The sequence below is a fragment of the Herpailurus yagouaroundi genome, unplaced genomic scaffold, assembly GCF_014898765.1.
Source record: "Herpailurus yagouaroundi ecotype Mexico unplaced genomic scaffold, PumYag 141, whole genome shotgun sequence".
Taxonomy (NCBI): Eukaryota; Metazoa; Chordata; class Mammalia; order Carnivora; family Felidae; genus Herpailurus; species Herpailurus yagouaroundi.
This window is the reverse complement of record NW_024412396.1, coordinates 48473731-48494462: the sequence shown is the minus strand read 5'-3', so window position 1 is coordinate 48494462 and position 20732 is coordinate 48473731. Positions and strand designations below refer to the sequence as shown.

The following is a 20732-nucleotide window of genomic DNA, read 5'->3' as shown; positions in this document are numbered from 1 at the left end:
AGAGATAACTTGTCAAGTTTAGTAAGTATTAGAACAAGTCTGTTTCCAATGTCCAGGCTCTTACAATTCCCAAGCCAGTTTTTCTCTCCATACTCACAACATGGCATCTTGCTTCTTTAAAAGGGGAATGAGGGACAACAAGACAGAAGTTATGGCCTTTTTGTAATTTAATCACAGAAGCAGCATTCCACCATTTTTGCTGTCAGTGGACCCAGCCCACAGTCAAAAGAATAAGATCATGCAAGGGCATAAATACAAGCAGCAGGGATCAGAGAGACCATCTCAGTCTGCCTACCACACCAGAGTCCTGTTGTAACATCACATATCCCTCCTGGGTGATCTTCTCACTAATGGCTTTAACTAGAATTTATAAGCTTATGATATTCAAAACTCTATTTCCTGAGCACTAGATCCACATATTTAACTATCTCCTGCATATGTCCTCCTAAACTGACTATGCATACCCTTAAACAACTGAACTCTCCCATCTTTCTTCTCAAAGGCGATCTCCTTCCTATATTTGTCCAAGCCAGAAACCGGAGTCATTTTTTTTAAAAACTGAAATGTATCTGACAATATCAGTGTGCAAATTTAAGGTGTACACCAAGAGTCATTCTTGACTCCTCATTCTTACTGACCAGAATTCCCTGACCCCAATATAACCAAGCAATCACTAAGACTTTCCATTCTACTAACTCAGATTTCTAGGAGCTATCCTTCATTTTTCATTTCCACTCTCTTAGTTCAAGGGCTTACCATTTTAGTCTGGCTTATTAAAGAAACCTAACTTGTTTCTCTGTCTCTACCTTATTCCTTTTATTACCAATGCATCTTCTACCGTGTTGGCAAAGAGATATTTTTAAGAATGTAAATATGATCACACAAAATTTCCCATATGCTCCCATAATGATAACAATTAATAGTTTTTAAGCACTTTTTAAGTGTCAACACTACGCTAAGGTTTTTATAAACAATATTGTGTCAAATCATAAAAACAACACTCTGAGGTAAAAGCCCTGAAAGTGTAGTCAGGAAACTCCTAAGGATCCTAGGGATCGCTAAGCATCTTTCAGGGAGTCCATGAATCCAAACCTATACGTACAATACTAAGATGCCTTTTTCACTCATTCTCTCACAAGGGACCAATGAAGTTTTCTAGAGCTTACCCAACATATGAAAGCAGAAGCAGATATGAAAATCTTTTTTCAAGCTTTTATCAAGCTGACAGTAAAGAAATTGGAAAAAATACAAAAATGCCACACTCTTCTCAATAGTTTTTGTTTGGAAAATAGTTATTCTTCATAAAAATGTTATTTAGGGGCGCCTGGGTGGCGCAGTCGGTTGAGCATCCGACTTCAGCCAGGTCACGATCTCGCGGTCCGTGAGTTCGAGCCCCGCGTCGGGCTCTGGGCTGATGGCTCAGAGCCTGGAGCCTGTTTCCGATTCTGTGTCTCCCTCTCTCTACCCCTCCCCCGTTCATGCTCTGTCTCTCTCTGTCCTAAAAATAAGTAAACGTTGAAAAAAAAAATTAAAAAAAAATGTTATTTATGTGAATATGTAATGGATTTATTCCTATTTTAAAATTCATTAATTAAAAAAAAATTTTTTTAGGGGCACCTGGGTGACTTAGTTGGTTGAGTGCCAACTAAGTTGGCTCAGGTCATAATCTCACTGTTCATGGGTCTGAGCCCTGCATCAGGCTCTTTGTTGACAGCCTGGAGCCTACTTCAGATTCTGTGTCTCCCTCTCTCTGCCCCTCCCCTACTCATGCTCTGTCTTTCTCTGTCTCTCAAAAATAAATAAATGGTAAAAAATATTAAAAATTAAAACATACAATTTTTAAGAGAGAAAGAGAGCACAAAGGCGGAGAAGGGCAGAGGGGGAGGGGGAGGACAATCTTAAGCAGGCTCCACACTCAGTGCAGAACCCAATATGGGGCTCAACCCCACAACCCTGGGATCATGACCCGAGCCGAAATCAAGAGTTCGATGCTCAACTGACTGAGCCACCCAGGCGCTCCCATTAATAAATACTTTTAAATTTTCTCAGTTTTAATTTCTGCAACAGTAAATATAGACCTAACCCCCACACACAAGAGCTCTTTGGGGTCACCATGAATTTTTAAGAGTTTAAAGAAGTCCATGGGGCACCTGGGTGGCTAAGTTGGTTAAGCAACAGACTCTTGGTTTTGGCTCAGGTCATGATCTTGTGGTTTCATGAGTTCAAGCTCTGTGTGGGGCTCTGCATTAGCAGCACAGAGCCTGCTTGGGATTCTCTGTCTCCCCCTCTCTCTGCCCCTCCCCACTTGAGCTGTCTCTGTCTCTCTCAAAATAAGAAAATAAACTTAAAAAAAAAAAAAGTCCTGACTCCAAGAAGTTTGAGAACCACTGTTCTAAGGTTATTATCTCCATTCTACAAATGAAGAAACTAGGGCTTAGAAAGTTAAGTAACTTGCCTAAGTGGTAGACTGAGGTCCATAATAAATCTGTATGACCCCCAGAACCCAAGCTCTTAACCACTATATTGCTCTCACCTGTTAGCTATTTATCATCTGGCTCCTACCTACTTACTTCCAAGTTAATGTTCTTTCCCTTATATTATTCTCAGGCCATCATTTCTTTCTACTAGCCTTAGTTTCCTTAAATAGAGGCCCTTCTTAAGCTATATTTTGAAAAAGCAATTCCTGCAAGTTGTTCACTACAATAAGACAGTATACTCTCCCAAAGCTTTCTTTAAACCAAAGTTATACTTTTCAACCTATCAAATACAGATATAATTCCTTGGATCTGACTTAAGAACTTCTTAAAAACAAACCTCACAAAATATCCACAGTGATGCCAATGATTATACTAATTTCCCAGGGTACATGTTTGGAACCATGAAACAGGGACTTAAAGTCATTGCTCACGTGTTTTACTTTAGTTACAATATATTCATTTCTACAAAAGGCCTAAGAACTGAAAAAGAAAAACTATGCTGGACAGTGAGCCACTAAAGATTGTGTATGGGGCTTCAGTGATAACCTAAACCTTCACAACAAAGATGCCCAGACAAGCTCTTTTTCCTCAGGCATCTTCACAGCAATGCAGTTCCCTCATCATGTTGGCTTTTCTTTCTAGATGACTGGGGAATGAGACAAAGATTCATTTTCCCACGATGTAGTTCCAATTCCCATGAAGTGTTTTTTTTTTGTTTTTTTTTTTTTTAATGTTTAAAACTATTTCTCAGAAGAAACCTATCTAGTAGACTCCACTGTTTCTAAATATAATCCACTGCACAGGGTAGATTGCCCATTCAGGGCCAAACTGTAAGGTCTATAAGCACAGCCCTCATCTAAGTCATTCATTATCCAACTGAAATCAATGGTTCCAGTATAATTCCCTATGGTTTCCACATCCCACCCAAACAACTTTTCTCTATTCTAGTAATTCTCCATTGCTTAGATCTTCTATTTCCATTTTATATGATGAATTCACTCTATATTTCTTATATCACTACCCATAATGGTTTCCACACACATACAAAAGGATGTCTTCTGCTTATATATTTAAGTGGTACCCAAGTCTTAATTACTAACGTGAAATTAAAATCTTCCTTATCCTTTCCTTTCCAATTCTAAAATAATTATACACATCAACTCAGTTATTCGATCTATGCAAGTTTTTTTGTCATATAGTGCCCAAGTTAGTCAACAGTTAAAAATGCTTTGGTTTTTCAAGAGAAGTGGTTTTCCAAGGACTTTCACATGACAAGTGATAACACATTTAAAAATGCACCACTCAATAAGGTTTTCAGAAAACTTACACATCAAATCAGGAAACCAGTGAGTTGCAGAAAACATACGTTCGCTTTGTCCATTTGAATTTTTTCCATTATGTAACCAATAATGATAGTCTGGTATTCTCGTGAGGAAGAAGTAGGGGAAGAAAAGAATTCAGCCAGCCCAAGTCACACTATTAATTTAATATTTATTTCTAAGATACTGCAGCTTTGACATTATCACAATCCAAATTAAAATGGCAGGGGTGGCATTAACAAAAAAGGAAAATACTGCTAGACTGAACTACACTAAAATTCAAAACTTCTGTTTAAATTGGAGAAATATGAATATGGATTATATGTCAGATAATCATATTGTATTATGTCAAATTTTTTGAGTGTGTTAATTATATGGCAGATACATAAGAGAACATCCTCACTCTTTAAAAATAGTACTGAAGTATTTATGAGGTGTCATAGTGTCTGCAGCTAGCTCTCAAACAGTTCAAGAATAAAACAATAAACTTAAAATTATATGTGGAAAAACAAAGCAATGTTAAACGGTGAATAGGTGAAGGGTATTGTAAGTATCGTACTATTCTTGAAATATTTTAAAGAGATTTGAAACTTGACAAAATATAAAATTGGGAGGAAAAAACAAACTTCGGTTCATTAAAACATACCATGAAGAAAATCAAATGGCAACCCCCATGTTTATAGCAGCACAATCAACAATAGCTAAAGTATGGAAAGAGTCCAAATGTCCATCGATGAATGAATGAAGAAGATGTGGTATATATATACAATGAAGTATTACTCGACAATCAAAAAGAATGAAATCTTGCCATTTGCAACTACGTGAATGGAACTGGAGGGTATTATGCTAAGTGAAATTAGTCAGAGAAAGACAAAAATCATATGACTTCACACATATGAGGACTTTAAGAGACAAAACAGATGAACATAAGGGAAGGGAAACAAAAATAATATAAAAACAGGGCAGGGGACAAAACAGAAGAGACTCATAAATATGGAGAACAAACTGAGGATTACGGGAGGGGTCGTGGGAGGGGGGATAGGATAAATGGGTAAGGGACACTAAGGAATCTACTCCTGAAATCATTGTTGCACTATATGCTAACTAATTTTGATGTAAATTTTAAAAAATAAAAAATAAAATTTAAAAAAACATAAAAAAAAAAAAAAGAAAATCAAAAGGCAGGGGCACCTGGGTGGCTCAGTCAGTGGAGTGTCCGACTTCAGCTCAGGTCATGATCTCACGGTTTGTGTGTTTGAGCCTCACGTCGGGCTCACTGCTGTCAGCCTGTCAGCGCAGAGCCTGCTTCAGATGCTCTGTTCCCCTCTTTCTGCCCCTCCCCCACTTTCGCTTGCCCCAAAAATAAAATAAATATTAAAAAAAAAAAGAAAATCAAAAGGCAAGCCATAGAGAGGAATATTTTTTCTTTTTCTTTTTTTTTAAAGTCAACATTTTTTAAATTTTTTTTCAATATATGAAGTTTATTGTCAAATTGGTTTCCGTACAACACCCAGTGCTCATCCCAAAAGGTGCCCTCCTCAGTACCCATCACCCACCCCCCCATCCCTCCCCCCCACCATCAACCCTCAGTTTGTTCTCAGTTTTTAAGAGTCTCTTATGCTTTTGCTCAGAGAGGAATATTTGTAATTTATGTAACTGACAAGAATGCATATCTGGGATATGTTAGCAATACCTGCAAATCAATTTTTAAAAGACTGACAATCCAATTTTTAAAGATGGACAAGAGATATGAAACACTTCACTGAAAAGGTTATCCAAATGACCAATGAACATATGAAAAGGTGCTCAACCTCATTGATCATTAGGGAAATGCAAATTAAAGATACAGTGAGATGCCATTCTACCTATTAGAATGGTTAGAATTTAAAAGGCTTGAGAATATGCCTGTTAATAAGGATTTTATTGCCAATGGGCTTGTAAACTGGTATAACCATTTTGGAAAACTGTTTGGAAGTTGCCAATGGGCTGAAATTGCCAATGGCTTGTAAACTGGTATAACCATTTTGGAAAACTGTTTGGAAGTAGTATCTATTAAATCTAAACATATCTATACCCATAACCCAGCAATTCTACTCCTAGTTATATATACAACAAAAATGCATATACCAAAAAGGGGCATATACCATGAATGCTCAGAGTATTTATTTATAATTACCAAAAGCTGGAAGCACTCCAAATGTTCATGGTCAGCAGCTTGAAAACAGTGTGTTGTATCCTTGCAGTGGTATACTACACAGTAATGAAAATAAATAAAAGAGGCCAGACACAAAAGAGTATGTAACTTGTAATTTCAGTTACATACAGTTCAAAAACAAACAAAATTCTTTCACAATATCATGTGATAGTGCTTGCCTTTGGGGAAGGGGCAGGTAGTCACTGGAAGAGGAATGAAGAAGGCTTTACATAGTAGAAAGATTCCATTTCTCTCTCTTTTTTTAAGTTTATTCATTTATTTTGAGAAAGAATGAGAGACGGAGCAGGGGAGAGGCAGAGAGAGAGGGAGAGAGAATCCCAAGCGGGATGCAGAGCCCAATATGGGGCTGGAACGCATGAACTGAGAGATCATGACCTGAGCTGAAATCAAGAGTCAGAAGCTCAACCAACAGAGCCACCCAGGTGCCCTGGAGAAGTTCCATTTCGTCATCTGTTCCGGGTTGTAGCTACATGGAAATACTAATTTTATGAACATTCGTTAAGCAGTAAATTATAATTTATGTACTTTTCTGTATATATATTATACTTCCATTTTAAAAAGTTTATTAGGGGCACCTAGTTGGCTCAGTTGGTTAAGCGTCTGACTCTTGATAATGGATTAGGTCATGATCTCGCAGTTCGTGAGTCTGAGCCCCACATCAGGCTCCGTGCTGACAGCTCAGAGCCTGCTTGGGATTTTCTCTCCCTTTCTTTCTGCTCCACCCCACTAGTGCTCATGCTCTCTCTCTCTCTCAAAAATAAATAAATAAACTTAAAGAAAATTTTTTAGGGGTGCCTGAGTGGCTCAGTCGGTTAAGCGTCTGACTTTGGCTCAGGTCATGATCTCATGGTTCGTGGGTTTGAGCCCTGAGTCAGGCTCTGTGCTGACAGCTCAGAGCCTGGAGCCTGCTTCGGATTCTGTGTCTCTGTCTCTCTCTGCCCCTCCCCTACTCACACTCTGTCTCTCTTTCTCAAAGATAAACATTATAATTTTTTTTTTAATTTTAAGTAAAATAAAAAGTTTATTAAAGAACAAAAATTGTCACAGTGGAATTTTTTTTAATTTTTTTTTTAATGTTTATTTATTTTTGAGAGAGACAGAGACAGAATGCAAGTGGGTTAGGGGCAGAGAAAGAGGGAGACACAGAATCCAAAGCAGGCTCCAAGCTCTGAGCTGTCAGCACAGAGCCCGACGCGGGGCTCGAACTCACAAGCTGTGATGTGAGATCATGACCTGAGCTGAAGTCGGACGCTCAACCAACTGAGCCACCCAGGTGCCCCTGGAATATTTTCATATCCTGAATCTGAGGTCTTATTTTACTTCCCAACGAAAGAGCTGCAATTTCATTTAAGACTGACATACACTCAAACAGGTTTTTGTTCCTACTGAGTAGTTAATACTAAGAAATATAGTTTTCTAACTATAAGAAAGAAGGGCTGAAAGCATACAGGTGGACAAAACGTTGGCCAATGTTTGCTTATGAAAAGATGCCTCTTTGCCAATTAGGTCATCTCTTGCCCTTGACCCAGCAAGTTACTACTCTATTTATTCCCAAATTTCTACTTTCGGAAGAACATGCTAAGGATGGGAAATGAAGTATCACAACTTTCTCCTTTCTATATGTCACTTACTTAAAATGACCAATTGTCATTAATGGATCCAGTCATTTTTATTTAGAAACAGTCCATAAAAGAGTTTAAGTTTTTAACTGCACAGGAAATCAAGAGATTTCAAGTAACTTTCAAGTTAACTATAATTTTGTTTCTAGAATAGAATAATTTTTCTCTATTTTTTAAAGTTTTTCAAGGTGCCTGGGTGGCTCAGTCAGTTAAGCACCTGACTTTGACTCAGGGCATGATCTCACAGCTTGTGAGTTTGAGCCCTGTGTTGGGCTCTGTGCTGACAGCTCAGAGCCTGAAGCCTGCTTCAGATTCTGTGTCTCCCTCTCTCTTTGCCCCTCTCCCACTCACACTCTGTCTCTCTCTCCCTCCCTCAAGAATAAACAAACATTAAAAAAAATTTTTTTTAATTAAGTTTTTCTAAACAGAAGAGTGTTCGTTGTGGGCAATAAGGAAAATACAGAAAATTTTAAACACAAAAAAAGTCACTCGAGATAGCCATTAAAACTTTTTTGGTGTATTTCTGGTGCTTATGGGACAGAATAAATGTCTCTTCCTCTGGGACAGAAAAACAAACAACACAGAGAAGATATTGGTATATTTCCTTCCCATTATCTGTCTACATCCATGTTCTTAAAACAAAATAAAACAAAACAAAAAGCAAAAAAGAATTTAAAAAAACAACTTGATTTTGTGTTTTGTATTATCATTTTTTCACGCACAATTATCCTTACATATAATGAGCAATTTTCTGTACTTAAATTCTGTTAAATACTTTAACATTTTTAACAGCTACACTGTCTTATACTGTGTAGATGTACTATAATTCACTTGGTTATTCCCTTAATGTTGAACTTTAAATTGTTTCACTACGTATATCTTCCCTACCATACATTTTGTAGGTAGTAGAATTATACAGAATGCTACTTTAAAACCAATCCCATCCAAATTAATGTATGCCCTGCTTTCTTTCCTCTATCCTTGCCTCCCTCTCCCTCCCCCCAAATCTGAAGAGAATAAAATACCACAAGCATTTTATGGTAAAATCCTCTTTGTGTGTAAAGCCATTTCAGAGGCAATGTTGGGTTTATAAAATAACTTGACTAATGGATAAAATATATGAATGCTTATAAACCTTAAAGGCAATTTGAGGCTTTGTGTATCCTAATTTGTTAACCAAGAGAAGAATGAGAAATAATGGCATGTTTTATTTCCCATTATCATAATACATTTTTAAAAACAAAATACTTAAGGCTAAACTGACAATTTCTAATTATGAGGAATAACCTTGATCCCTTCAAAGTGGGATTTCTAGATTTTATACTGTATTACTACCTAAATAGGATGCCATGCTAATGACAATGGTGAAGAGCAGGGCAATGCCCAAAACAAAGAAAACAAAGATGAATTTCATTTGGTATTTGAGAAATGTGGATTACAGCACTGCCTTTAAGGTGGTTTTGAATCAAGTTCCCTGGCTTTATTTTTCAGGTTAAAATAATTAAATTTATACCTTCTTGAATTTCCCTTTCAACAGATATAATTAAGAAACATTAAAAAAAAAAGTTCATCTTTACAAGTGAAGACATAAACATTAAAACAAGACATTAATATTTTGCCTACCAAATTCCAAATTAGCAGTGACTTTAAAAATTAAAATATGTGGTGTTCACAAGGATGTATGGGTAGGAAGCGCCTTTCTAGAAGACAATTTGGCAGTGTATTTCCCTCTCTGTCAGAGATCCCACAAACTTCCAGTTACATGTAAAATGCTGTCTTCACTTCTGGGAAGAACTGACCCTGTTGCTGATATAATCCAAATATAGCTGTAATTAATAGATGTGTCAACATCAAATATTTGGGGCCGATTACTGTTATTTTAAACATAGTTCTTTATTTTTGAAGTATAGTTGACATATAATGTTATATCAGTTTCAGGTGTACATCACAGTGATTTGACAAGTCTATACTATGCTCACCACAGTAAGTGCAGTCACCATGTTATTTCAAATTTAAACTTCTGAAATTTATTTCCAGAATCCAAAGATTTGGACCTCAACTATATATAAAGCCAAACCAATTTCCTGAACAACTACAGGCAAGCTAAGTGAGTAAAACAGCACTACTGTGGAAGAAAAGTATACACAAGTAATTTATTTAACACAGAGGCCGATCACCTGCCAATGAGTACTGTAGAGGAAATCCACAAATCCATTTCTGAAGTTATGGATTCAGAACCCTGTTTCACGTGTTGATTTCCCTGAGATAAAAATATCTATTCAAAACAGTACTTGTTGCCCAAACATTAGATAAGAGCACTGCTGTCACTCTACTAAAAACAGCCACCTATAAAAATGGATGTTACTTATATCTAAAAAAAGATTAAGGTACCTGCTTCCTAAGGGACCTGTAGAAGAGTTAGGTGATGTTTTTCTTTAGCTGGATCTTTCTCCTTCTTCTGAAGTCCCTGTAATTAGTCAGGCTCAAAGCATCACAGTAGGCTCTAACTTCAGCTTACCCCCTCAGGTCCATCCATCCAGTTACCTAGTGCTGGAAATGATACAGCTGAAACATCTCCTGCCAGTGTACTTCTCTGCATTCTCACCATTCTCACTGCCACCATTCATTCAAGCCCTCAAGTCTTCTTGCAGAACTCCCACAGTAGTTTCCAGCCTCCTGTCTCTACCATTCCATTCCATCCTGTGCACCAATGCCTCCTAACCAAGTGAACTCCCTACTCAGAGATCTTCAGTGAAGAATTTTTAATGACCCAGAAAAATGCTTAAGATAGAATAAATTTTTAAAATGCACAGGCTAAAATTATATACACATACTATAGTCTCAGTTATGTTAAAAAGCAAGTCTTTGTATATGTATGGGCACAAGAAGAAACATATACATGACATCCACACACAAAGAGAAAAGAGTGGGGCAAAAAAACACATCAAAATGTTAAAAGTGGTTACTGCATAGTGGTGAGGCTATAATTCTTACTTTCTTTTTTTATCTTTACAGTAACAAATTTATGGTAAAGTCTCTTTTAGCTAAGTGTCTCTATAAACCATCTATAATGAACACACAGTTAATGTTATAGCCATTAAAATACCTTTTAAAGAACTTTTCACATGTTCCCATTACCTATAAGCCTAACTCCTTATCCCCTAGAATTCAAGGTCCGCCTCAATCCAGCCCCTATCTCCCTCCTTGTTTTAGTTCTTATGGACCTTGATGTAACCTGGGCTTCTTAAAAACCAGATTAGGGGCGCCTGGGTGGCTCAGTCAGTTAAGCGTCCGACTTCGGCTCAGGTCACGATCTCGCGGTATGTGATTTTGAGCCCCGAGTTGGGCTCTGTGCTGACTGCTCAGAGCCTGGAGCCTGTTTCAGATTCTGTGTCTCCCTCTCTCTCAAAAATAAATAAACGTTAAAAAAAAAAAAAAACACAAAACAGATTAGATCACTCCCACCATCCCCTGAGCACAGCTGCTTCTCAAACTGTTTCGCTCTGAATATTCACTCCACCTGGAATATGGCCCCTTCTCACTCCCACCTAACAAGCTCCTATGTGTTCTTTAAGGTCTATTTTCAATGCTCCAGAAACAGCAAATACTACTACACCCCTTCCCCTTATCCACAGCAGACAACACTAAGTTGTCTCTCTGACTCCAGGCTCCTTCTCAAAATCCTCAATTCTATGGCCCTAGACAACCCTTACTAACCAATCCATGTTAACATACAAAATGAAATATATCTGTCATTCCTGTAACAATCTAATATAATTGCCCTCTTCTCCCCCAGACCATAGGTCTTTGTACTCTTAACGGAGCTTATCTCCTCTACCTTCTATTAACAATCATTTACTTAATTGTCTTATCTCCTTTTCCTACTAGATTTTAATCTGTACAAGGGCAGTAATTATGTCTTATTTAACTTCACATCCCCTACAGAGCCTTGCACGAAGTTGGCACTCAAAGAGTCGCCGAATACTCCATTCTTTTGAGATTATCTTATCACTCAAAACGGCTAAATATTTGAAAGTTTTCTTAAAACAATTAAATTCTTCTTGAAAAACAACTAAAGAGTCCAAGTTCATTTCCTCAATTTTAGCCAATATTCCCACCTTAACTTAATAAGACATTGTCTAATATCACACAGCAACCTGCAAGTTCAAAGGATAGAACAAGAGAAGCTGAGATGAGACAACTGAGCCTATTCTGAGGGAATTATGTCCAGATACAAAAGCTACTGAATTAAACTACCACATTTTTAGAATTTTTTTCTACCAATCTCCTTAATCAAAAACAAAATATTCTTTCTGACGATAGAGAATCTAAAGGACTCTGAGCATCAGAAACATGTTGCTTTAAAAAGGGATTCAAAAAATAGGGAGATGAAAAGGAAAAACAAAAAGCTAAAAAAATCAAGCAAGGCATCAACAAAAGTTACGCAAACAGTCTGGTAAAGTCACAAGAATTTTTTACCTAAATCAGAAACCCAGCTCAAGAAATGGGAGTAGAGTTAAAGCTGGTAGTACAGTAAGACTCATGCTGCCATCTAGAGGTTAAAGGCAAGACAATTTTCCTCCTCAATCAATCAACTGCAGTTAATTTAACTTCTATTATAGAGGGAGACTGAACAGGCCTTACAAAGTAAGCCAGACAAATATCTCTGTCAGGCCACAAAGAAGAATATCCAGACTGTAAGAGCCAGTTTTGCTCTCCTTCTCTTCCTTCAGATTAAAATAAAAAATGTAAAGAACAGAGCTAACTGTTCTTTAGAATTGTATCTAGATGGGAAACAGTTTCTAGATATAAATGGCCATTTTTTCAAAAACAATATGCCTCGAGGATAGAGAAGTCTACTATACCACAGGATAGCTTGGAGGCAGAAATTTTTCTTTGGTACTACCTTTGTACCTTTGTTCTCTTCCTTATGATTTTCTTAATATTTTCTTTTCTCTAGCTTACCTTATTGTAGAATACAGTATATAAGACATATAGCATAAAAATATGAGTTAATTGATTTTATCTCATCAGTAAGGCTTCTGGTCAACAGTAGGCTAATAGTAGTTAAGTTTTGGGGAAGTCAAAGTTATACAGAGATTTTCAAATGCACAGAGGTTTGACACCCAAGCCCCATTATTCAAAGGTCAACTGTATTTCTCTAAAGTACCAAATGAGCTTTAGAAACAAAACAAATTAACATGGGTTAAAAAAGAGAGGGGCAAGCCAAGAAACACTCTTAACTATAGAGAACAAACTGAGGGTTGCTGGAGGGGAGGGGGCGGGGCAGGAATGGGTTACACAGGTGATGGGTATTAAGAAGGGCACTTGTGATAAGCACCAGGTGTTGTATTTATGTAATGAATTACTAAATTCTACACCTGAAACTAATATTACACTGTATGTTTATTGGAATTTAAATGAAAACTTGGAAAAAAAATAAAGCACTAATGAGCAAATGAAAATTAAAATGAAATTAAGAAGACAATAACATTGGGGCACCTGGCTGGCTCAGTCGGAGGAGCACACAACTCTTAACCTTGGGGTCATGAGTTCAAGCCCCACATTGGGGTATAGAAATTACTAAATAAATAAATAAACTTTAAAAAAAAGGGAAAACAATAACATTTGTAACATCAAAAAATAAAATATTTAAGAATTAACAAATAAAATGTAAAACTTATATTTCAAAAACTACAAAATATTATTGAAAGAAATTAAAGACCTAAGTAAATAGAAAGACATAGTACATTCAGTTATCATCTTAATATTATTAAGATGGGAATACTCCCCAAACTAATCTACAGATTCAATGCACTCTCTCAAAATCCCAGCTGACTTCTTTGCAACAAGGTAAAATTCCTATAGCAATTCAAGAGACCCAGAGTATCCAAAACAATCTTGAAAAAGAACAAAGTTGGAAAACTTACACATCCCAATTTCAAAACTTACTACAAAACTACAGTAATCAAATCAATGGGGTAGTGGCATAAGGACAGACATAAGATCAAGGAAGCAGAACAAAGAGTCTAGAAATAAACTCTCACATTTATGGCCAACTGATTTTTGACAAAAATGCCAAGAGAATCAATAGGAAAAGAAAAGTCTTTTCAACAATGGTGTTTGAAACAACTGGATATATCCACATGCAAAACAATGAATTTGGATCCCTACCTCACACCATATACTAAAAAATTAACCTAAAATGGATCAAAGACCTAAATGTAAGAGTTAAAACTATAAAACTCTTAGAAGAAAACACAGGCATAAATCTTCACAACACTGGATTAGGCAATGGTTTCTTAGGTATGAAACCAAAATACAAGCTACAACAACAAAGACAAACCAGACTTAAACAAAATTTGAAAATTTTGTGCTTCAAAGGACATCATCAAGAAAGTAAAAAGACAACACACAAAATGAGACAGAACTTCTGCAAATCATATATATGATAAGTGACCTGTTTTCAGACTATACAAAGAATATCGGGGTGCCTGGGTATCTCAGTTGGCTAAGCATCCAACTCCTGATATCGGCTCAAGTCATGATCCCACAGTTTGTGAGTTTGAGCCCTGCATCAGGCTCTGTGCTGACAGTGTGGAGCCTACTTGAAATTCTGTCTCCCTCTTTCTCTGCCCTTCCTCCTCTGCTCACTGTCTACTCTCTCTCTCTCTCTCTCTCTCAAGATAAATAAACATTAAAAAAAAAAAAAACCCTCTCACAACTCAATAATAAATATATCCAATTTAAAAATGGGTAAAGGATCTAGGGGCCCCTGGATGGTTCAGTCAGTTAAGCGTCCGACTCTTGGTTTCAGCTCTGGCCATGATCTCACAGTTCATCTCATGCTGTCTCTCTCAAAATAAATAAATAAATTTAAATAAAAACAAATAAAAATAGGTAAAGGTTTTAAATAAACAGTTCTCCAAAAAAAGATATACAGCTGGTCAATAAGTGCATGAAAACATGCTCAATATCATTAGTTATTAGTCAAATGTAATAACAATGAGTCTAAACAAGAAGATACTACTTCACATTCATTAGGATGGATAATAATTTTTTGAAGACAAAAACAAGTACTGGAAAGCATATAGAGAAATTGGAACCCTCATACACTGCTGGTAGAAATGTAAAATGGTACAGCCAGTATGGAAAACAGTCTGACAATTCCTCAAAACGTCAGATGTAGAGTTATCATGTGACTCAGAAATTCTACTTCTAGTTATAAGCCCAAGAGAACAAAAAGGCAAATCCACACAAAAACTTGTAAGTAAATGTTTATAGCAGCATTATTCATACTAGTCAAATAGAAGAAATCCAATGTCCATCAAGTAGGGGATAAGTATAATGTGGATAACCGGTGGATAAATATATCTATGAATGGAATATTTGACCATGAAAAGAAATTAAGTACTGATCCATGCTATAACATAAACACTGAAAATCAGTCACAAAGACCACATATTGTATGATTCCATTTATATGAAATATCCAAAATAGGTAAATTCATAGACAGAAAGTAGATTAGTGGTAGCCTAGACCTGTGGGCCTAGGGGGTAAATGAGGAATGACTGCTAATGGGTACAGGGTTTCTTTCTGGAGATAAAATGTGGTGATAGTTGCACAACTCTAAATATATTAAAAACCACTGAACTGTACAATACAAATAAGTGAATTGTATAATGTGAATTACATCTCAACAAAGCTGTTATGTAAAAAAGAAAAAAAAAGAACAAATGCATCAGAGTCCCAAGCTTTAGCATTGTTTTAAATGGCATGATCCTTTGCTTTCCCACTTTCACATTCTATTTAAAAATATTTTGAATATAGCCATTAATTAGCTCATCTGCATGGACTACTAAAAGGATTCTAGCCTTCAGAGACAAGAGACAAAAATTTTTTAAAAGGTAACATGTGTTGAGAATCAGTGTTCAATAGGATTCACAATAGTTCCACTGGTTTGTTGTTTTTTGTTTTTTGTTTTTTTTAAGATCTTATTTTTAAGTAATCTCTATACCCAATATGGGGCTCAAATTTACAACCCCAAGATCAAGAGTTGCATGCTCTACCGAACCGGCCAGGCGCCCCTAGTTCCACTGGTCTTAGTTCCAACAGTCCAAGCAAAGGACTGTTGAAAAGACTAAATCAGGATCATGTCCAGGTAATAATAGTGATGGACTAAAGTCCAAGTAGAAGATAAAACCAAATCATCACCAATAAGCTTCATCTTATTTTTACTACATGTGATCATCCAGCCATTAGAGGAAAAATTCCAGACATTACAAGACCTTTAAACAATACTTCTTATCACTAAAATTCCAACTATCCAGAAAAAACAATTTCCAGAGACTTCCACCTTTTCACTTTTAAGTCAATGGATTTCATTAGAGAAATTCCATCTTTTCACTTGAAGTCATCAGCAGTTATCATTCACTCAATCATATTTATTTGCATACTTACTATGCAAATTCTTTACTGTGCAAATACATGCACGTTTACTATATGCCAGGTACTCTAGAAAGACAGCTCAAATTATGACTCTTACCTAAAAGAGTTATAATCAATCTAAGGGATAAAACATGTACAAAAAATCTCCCAAAGTGGTAGAAGTACTATACGAATGAAACAAATGAACTGTTTTAAGAGCAATTTAGGAGGCCAGGAAAGAGAGCTCACTTTTCAGATCAGGAATGAGAATGAAAGACTAATGAAAGGGGTAAATTTGGGATTAAATAGTGAAGGACGAATAAAAGTTCTAACATTAGAAATAGGTCAGGGGGAGTTTTCTGAGAAAAAGGAATAGCATGGATAGAATTAAGAAGGGCAAATGTTTCAGGAAGAGTGACTATTTCAAACAGGAACAGTGTATGGTGTTTTGGTAGAGAAAAAGTAAGTAAGCAAACTAGACATTAAGCTAGGACCAGAGTGAAAAGGATTTTGAATGCCGTTCTAGAGTATGAATTTGACCACATGGTCAGTAAAGGACTACTAATGACTAATAGCAAAAGTCAAAAGAAACAAGTGATACATTAGAAAAATTAATCTGATTAAGAGTAAACAAGATGGCCTGGAATGCAGTGGTTAAGAGGTAGGGAGACTGGTTAGATGACTGCAATAGTACCAGCAAAATAAGAGGGATACTGAACTCAGAAAGAAGAGAAATAAATTCTTTATATGGTAAGGTAGTTTACAATTTTTCATCTTTCTATATATTCCATGAGAATTTCATATAAATTAACTGCTCAAATGAAGCCAAGGGACTTCTATCATGACAAGCTATAAATGCCTACACAAAAAATTACTACACTCCCAAATCTCCATACCAAAAGGGTTATCTGAGACATAATCACATAACGAATCAAAGGACATGGTTCATCTTCCAAAAGACACAATCTAGTTACTATCAACCCTAGAAGGTACACATTATTTCTATACTAACATTTAACAATGCCCTAAGGAAGTGACAAACAATCATGTTTTGAGGACAAATATTTTTTGCATTTTTTTTCTTTCCATCATCTTTATCAGTGCAGATATTTGCATGAAAACAGGATCACTGGTCCTTGGGGATTCATCAGTTCCTACTGCTTATTTTTCATCCATGTCATCCTCTCAATTAATGCAGGAAAGAGGATTGAGACATCGAAACACCAGATTAGGGTGTCAAGTAAATGTCAACCCTTAGAGTAGATGAATAATCTGTAAGGACAAAAAAAAGATCTTGTTTTTATGCAAATACACCATATATGATAAAACAAAGATTGACTATACCCAAGAAGTCCAATACATACCAATATAAATCTTTCCAATTCTAAATTTTAAAACTATTTTCTGTATGTCAGTTAATTTGTTGTGATCAGGGAAAATGACAATAAGTTGCAAAGCACTGATACAGAAACTGAAATAAGGCTGAATTTTGAACCAGAAAAAAATTCTGAAAAATTTCAGCTGTGCTCATGGGACTCATATAGCAGAAATGAGCATTTGTTTCAGAATTTTGGTTTAGTGCTTAAGGTGGCTATGTTAGGTGACTGCAAATCTCTACCTCCAGAGTCTTAAGTTTGAGAAATACAAATACTTAATAGTAATAATGTTTTTAACTATGTGGATCAAAAACTAAAACAAACCACACCAAATTTCTCATTCTGTGGAAAGCCATTAAAATAATCCTTACTGATATTTAGGGAACTCTGTTCCAAAAACGGAAATAGCGAAAGAATAATTCATTCTGTATAAACAGCTTTCAAGGTAATAGTAAATAGTTGATAAAGTCCTTTATAGAAGGTATCCAGCTAGTAACAAAAAAAATGACAGAATTAGACAACCACCATTTGGCAACCTATAATAAAACAGGGTAACGAGGCAGTTACCAAAGGCTACTGAAACTCTGCTGTAAGGCTGACAGAGAATTTTACAATGAATAATAGATCAGGCTAATAATGCCTTTATCAACTAATTAATTTTAACATCACAAAGAGAGATAGGCAGACATGATGTACCTTCTGATGGATGTATACAATACCATTTATGAAATACTCTTGCCAAAATAACAATTAAAAGTTCAAGCTGGATCTGTGCAGGCTTCTATATCTAACTACCAGGGAATAAAAAAGGGATAAATGAACATATTAAACACTACCATAGGAATGTAAACAACAAAATCCAGAATGTAGAAAATTCTACAGAACAAATAACTAGTTTTAATAAATGGTAAGGGAAAATAAAAGGGAAGTGGAACTATGACAGATTAAGAGAGACTTAAGGGACATATCAATTAAATACAGTGCATGAACCTTATTCAGGGCCTGATTCAAGTAAACCACCAATTGATAAAGACAATTATAAGTCAACAAGGGAAATCCTAAACCCAATTAGCTATTTGACAACAGTTTGTTAAAAATTTTTAGGCACAGTAATGGAATGGTGGTTATATTTTAAAAGGTTAGGGAAGAGGGAGACAGACCTTGTTTTTTGGAATTATGTATGAAGCTATTGGGTGATGAGGTAATAGGATGCTTAAGATTTGCTTTAAAATAATTATGGGAAATTATATAGGTGAAACAGATTGGCTCTGTATGGACTATTGAAATTGGGTCTTGGGAACATGAGACCATTATTCTATTTTTTCTACTTTGTGGCTCAGTCAGTTAAGCATCCAACTACTTTTGATTTCGGCTCAGGTCATGATCTTGGGGTTCATGGGATGGAGCCCCACATCACGCTCTGCACTAAAGGTGCAGAGCCTGCTTGGGATTCTCTCTCCCTCTCTCTGCCCTACCTCTGTTGCTCATGTACGTGTAATCTCTCTCTCAAAATAAATAAAAAACATTTTTTAAAAATGGGGAAAAATACTTTATTATCTTTCTCAGTAGGAAAGCAGAAAAACTAATTAGAAGAAATAAAGCAATTTCAACTACAACTAACTAGAGATAGTAATGTTGATAAATACATTTGGCAATATAGTGTCTTCTTAATATAATAAGCATAAAACTTCATCTAAAAAACTGACAGAGAGATAAAGGATTATCTTTTTTTTTTTTTAAGAGACAGAACATGAGCTAGGGAGAAGGGCACAGGGAGACAGAATCTTTTTTTTTTTTAAGTTTATTTATTTTGAGAGAGAGAGCAAGCGAGCGAGAGAAAGAGACAGTGTTGAGTGGAGGAAGGGCAGAGAAAAAAGGAGAGAGAATCCCAAGCAGGCTCTGCACAGTCAGCACAGAGCCCGATGTGGGGCTCAAACTCATGAAATCACAAGATCAGGATCTGAGCCAAAACCAAAAGTTGGATGCTTAACCGACTGACCCACCCAGCACCCCGAGGTAAAGGATTATTATGATTATTATAGCATTTACTATCCAGAGCTAGTAAAAGAATCAACTTCTATATGATACCAACCTTGCATTCATGAATTTAATAATCACACATTTGCCTTTTCATTATAAACCCTGGAAGTCCATGATATACGTAATTTTGCCAAGACGTAAATTTTAAGTAGTAATTTTGCCAAGACGTAAATTTTAATCATGAGACATAAATGACCAGTAACACAGAGGAAAGTTAGATAAAAATGAGTAAACCTAGTAGACCAACTAGCAACCATATTTCAAAGCAGTTTGTTGTTTCCTGCTCCTTGATTCATGAGGTGGTTAAAATGTTTTCTTGGGAAAAGAAAGCAACTGCTAATGACAGTGATGGAAATATTGAAAAGATAAAGAGACCTAAGGAAGTGATGACTATTAGTCAAAAATTAAAAGTTTTATAGGTGCCTGGGTGGCTCAGTTGGTTGAACAACTCTTGATTTTGGCTCATCATCTCACAGTTCATGAGATACAGCCCTGTGTTGGGCTTTGTGCTGACCATATGGAGCCTGCTTGGGATTCTCTCTCTCCTCTCTCTCTACGCCTCCCCCCACTCGCTGTAAATCAATCGATCAACCAATCAATCAATCAGAAGTTTTAAATTAAATTTTAAAGTGACATATTGAATTTGGCACTAATTTAAAACAACAATGGGAACGAATCCTCTATATGCTCTATAAATAAGAAAATTTATGAAACTATTTTTGGGATTATTCCAATCAGTGCAAAACTTGCATGTGTGAAGAAAATTGTAAGCTACTGTAGCCTCTTACAACTGTGGATTCAGGAAGGTCTCAGGAAATTCTAACCACAGTATTATGTTGAGTTTCTCTTTCACTTAAAAAGTGAGAAATTCTACAATTCCTTTCCCAGTTTTATAATGAATACAGTATGGAAAGAGATATAATCTATATGGGCTATCCTTTGGGGAACCAATCTTTCCTCCAATTCCATGTGATCTGAGTCAGACTAATCCCTCTAAACTGTGTCTGTATCCAGGACTCAAGCCTGGCCCATCAGAATGTTCCATGCTAACTGGCCAAAGGAGTGGTTCTAAAATAGGTCTAAGTCAAGAGCGTATAGTCTGAGTCCTCCCCAGGATCTTTCTTTTGGAATGTTCATAAAAGATATTCTTTATTTTGGGGTTACAAGATTTAAAGACATATAAACTGGAGCTCCTTTTGGCCACCTTCCCCACTGCTAGTTCAAAGAATAAGGCTAATGCAAGAGCCTTGAGCTGCAAA

General features: G+C 36.2%; 1 protein-coding gene across 6 annotated transcripts in view; it reads right to left on the bottom strand.

Moving 5' to 3' along the window:
• Positions 1-20732, bottom strand: part of LIN52 (lin-52 DREAM MuvB core complex component) — a 108521-nt gene that overhangs the window by 76007 nt on the left and 11782 nt on the right. The window contains exon 6 of one of the 6 annotated variants that reach the window (XM_040477686.1): positions 2912-3123. The exons of 3 other annotated variants lie outside the window; for them this stretch is intronic. In XM_040477686.1, the coding sequence (XP_040333620.1) occupies positions 3116-3123 (8 nt within the window). In that variant the 3' untranslated portion in view covers positions 2912-3115. Of the gene's footprint in view, positions 1-2911; positions 3124-14894; positions 17330-19427; positions 20726-20732 lie in introns of those variants that run through there. 2 more of the 6 variants (XM_040477682.1, XM_040477684.1) reach the window with 2 other exon arrangements.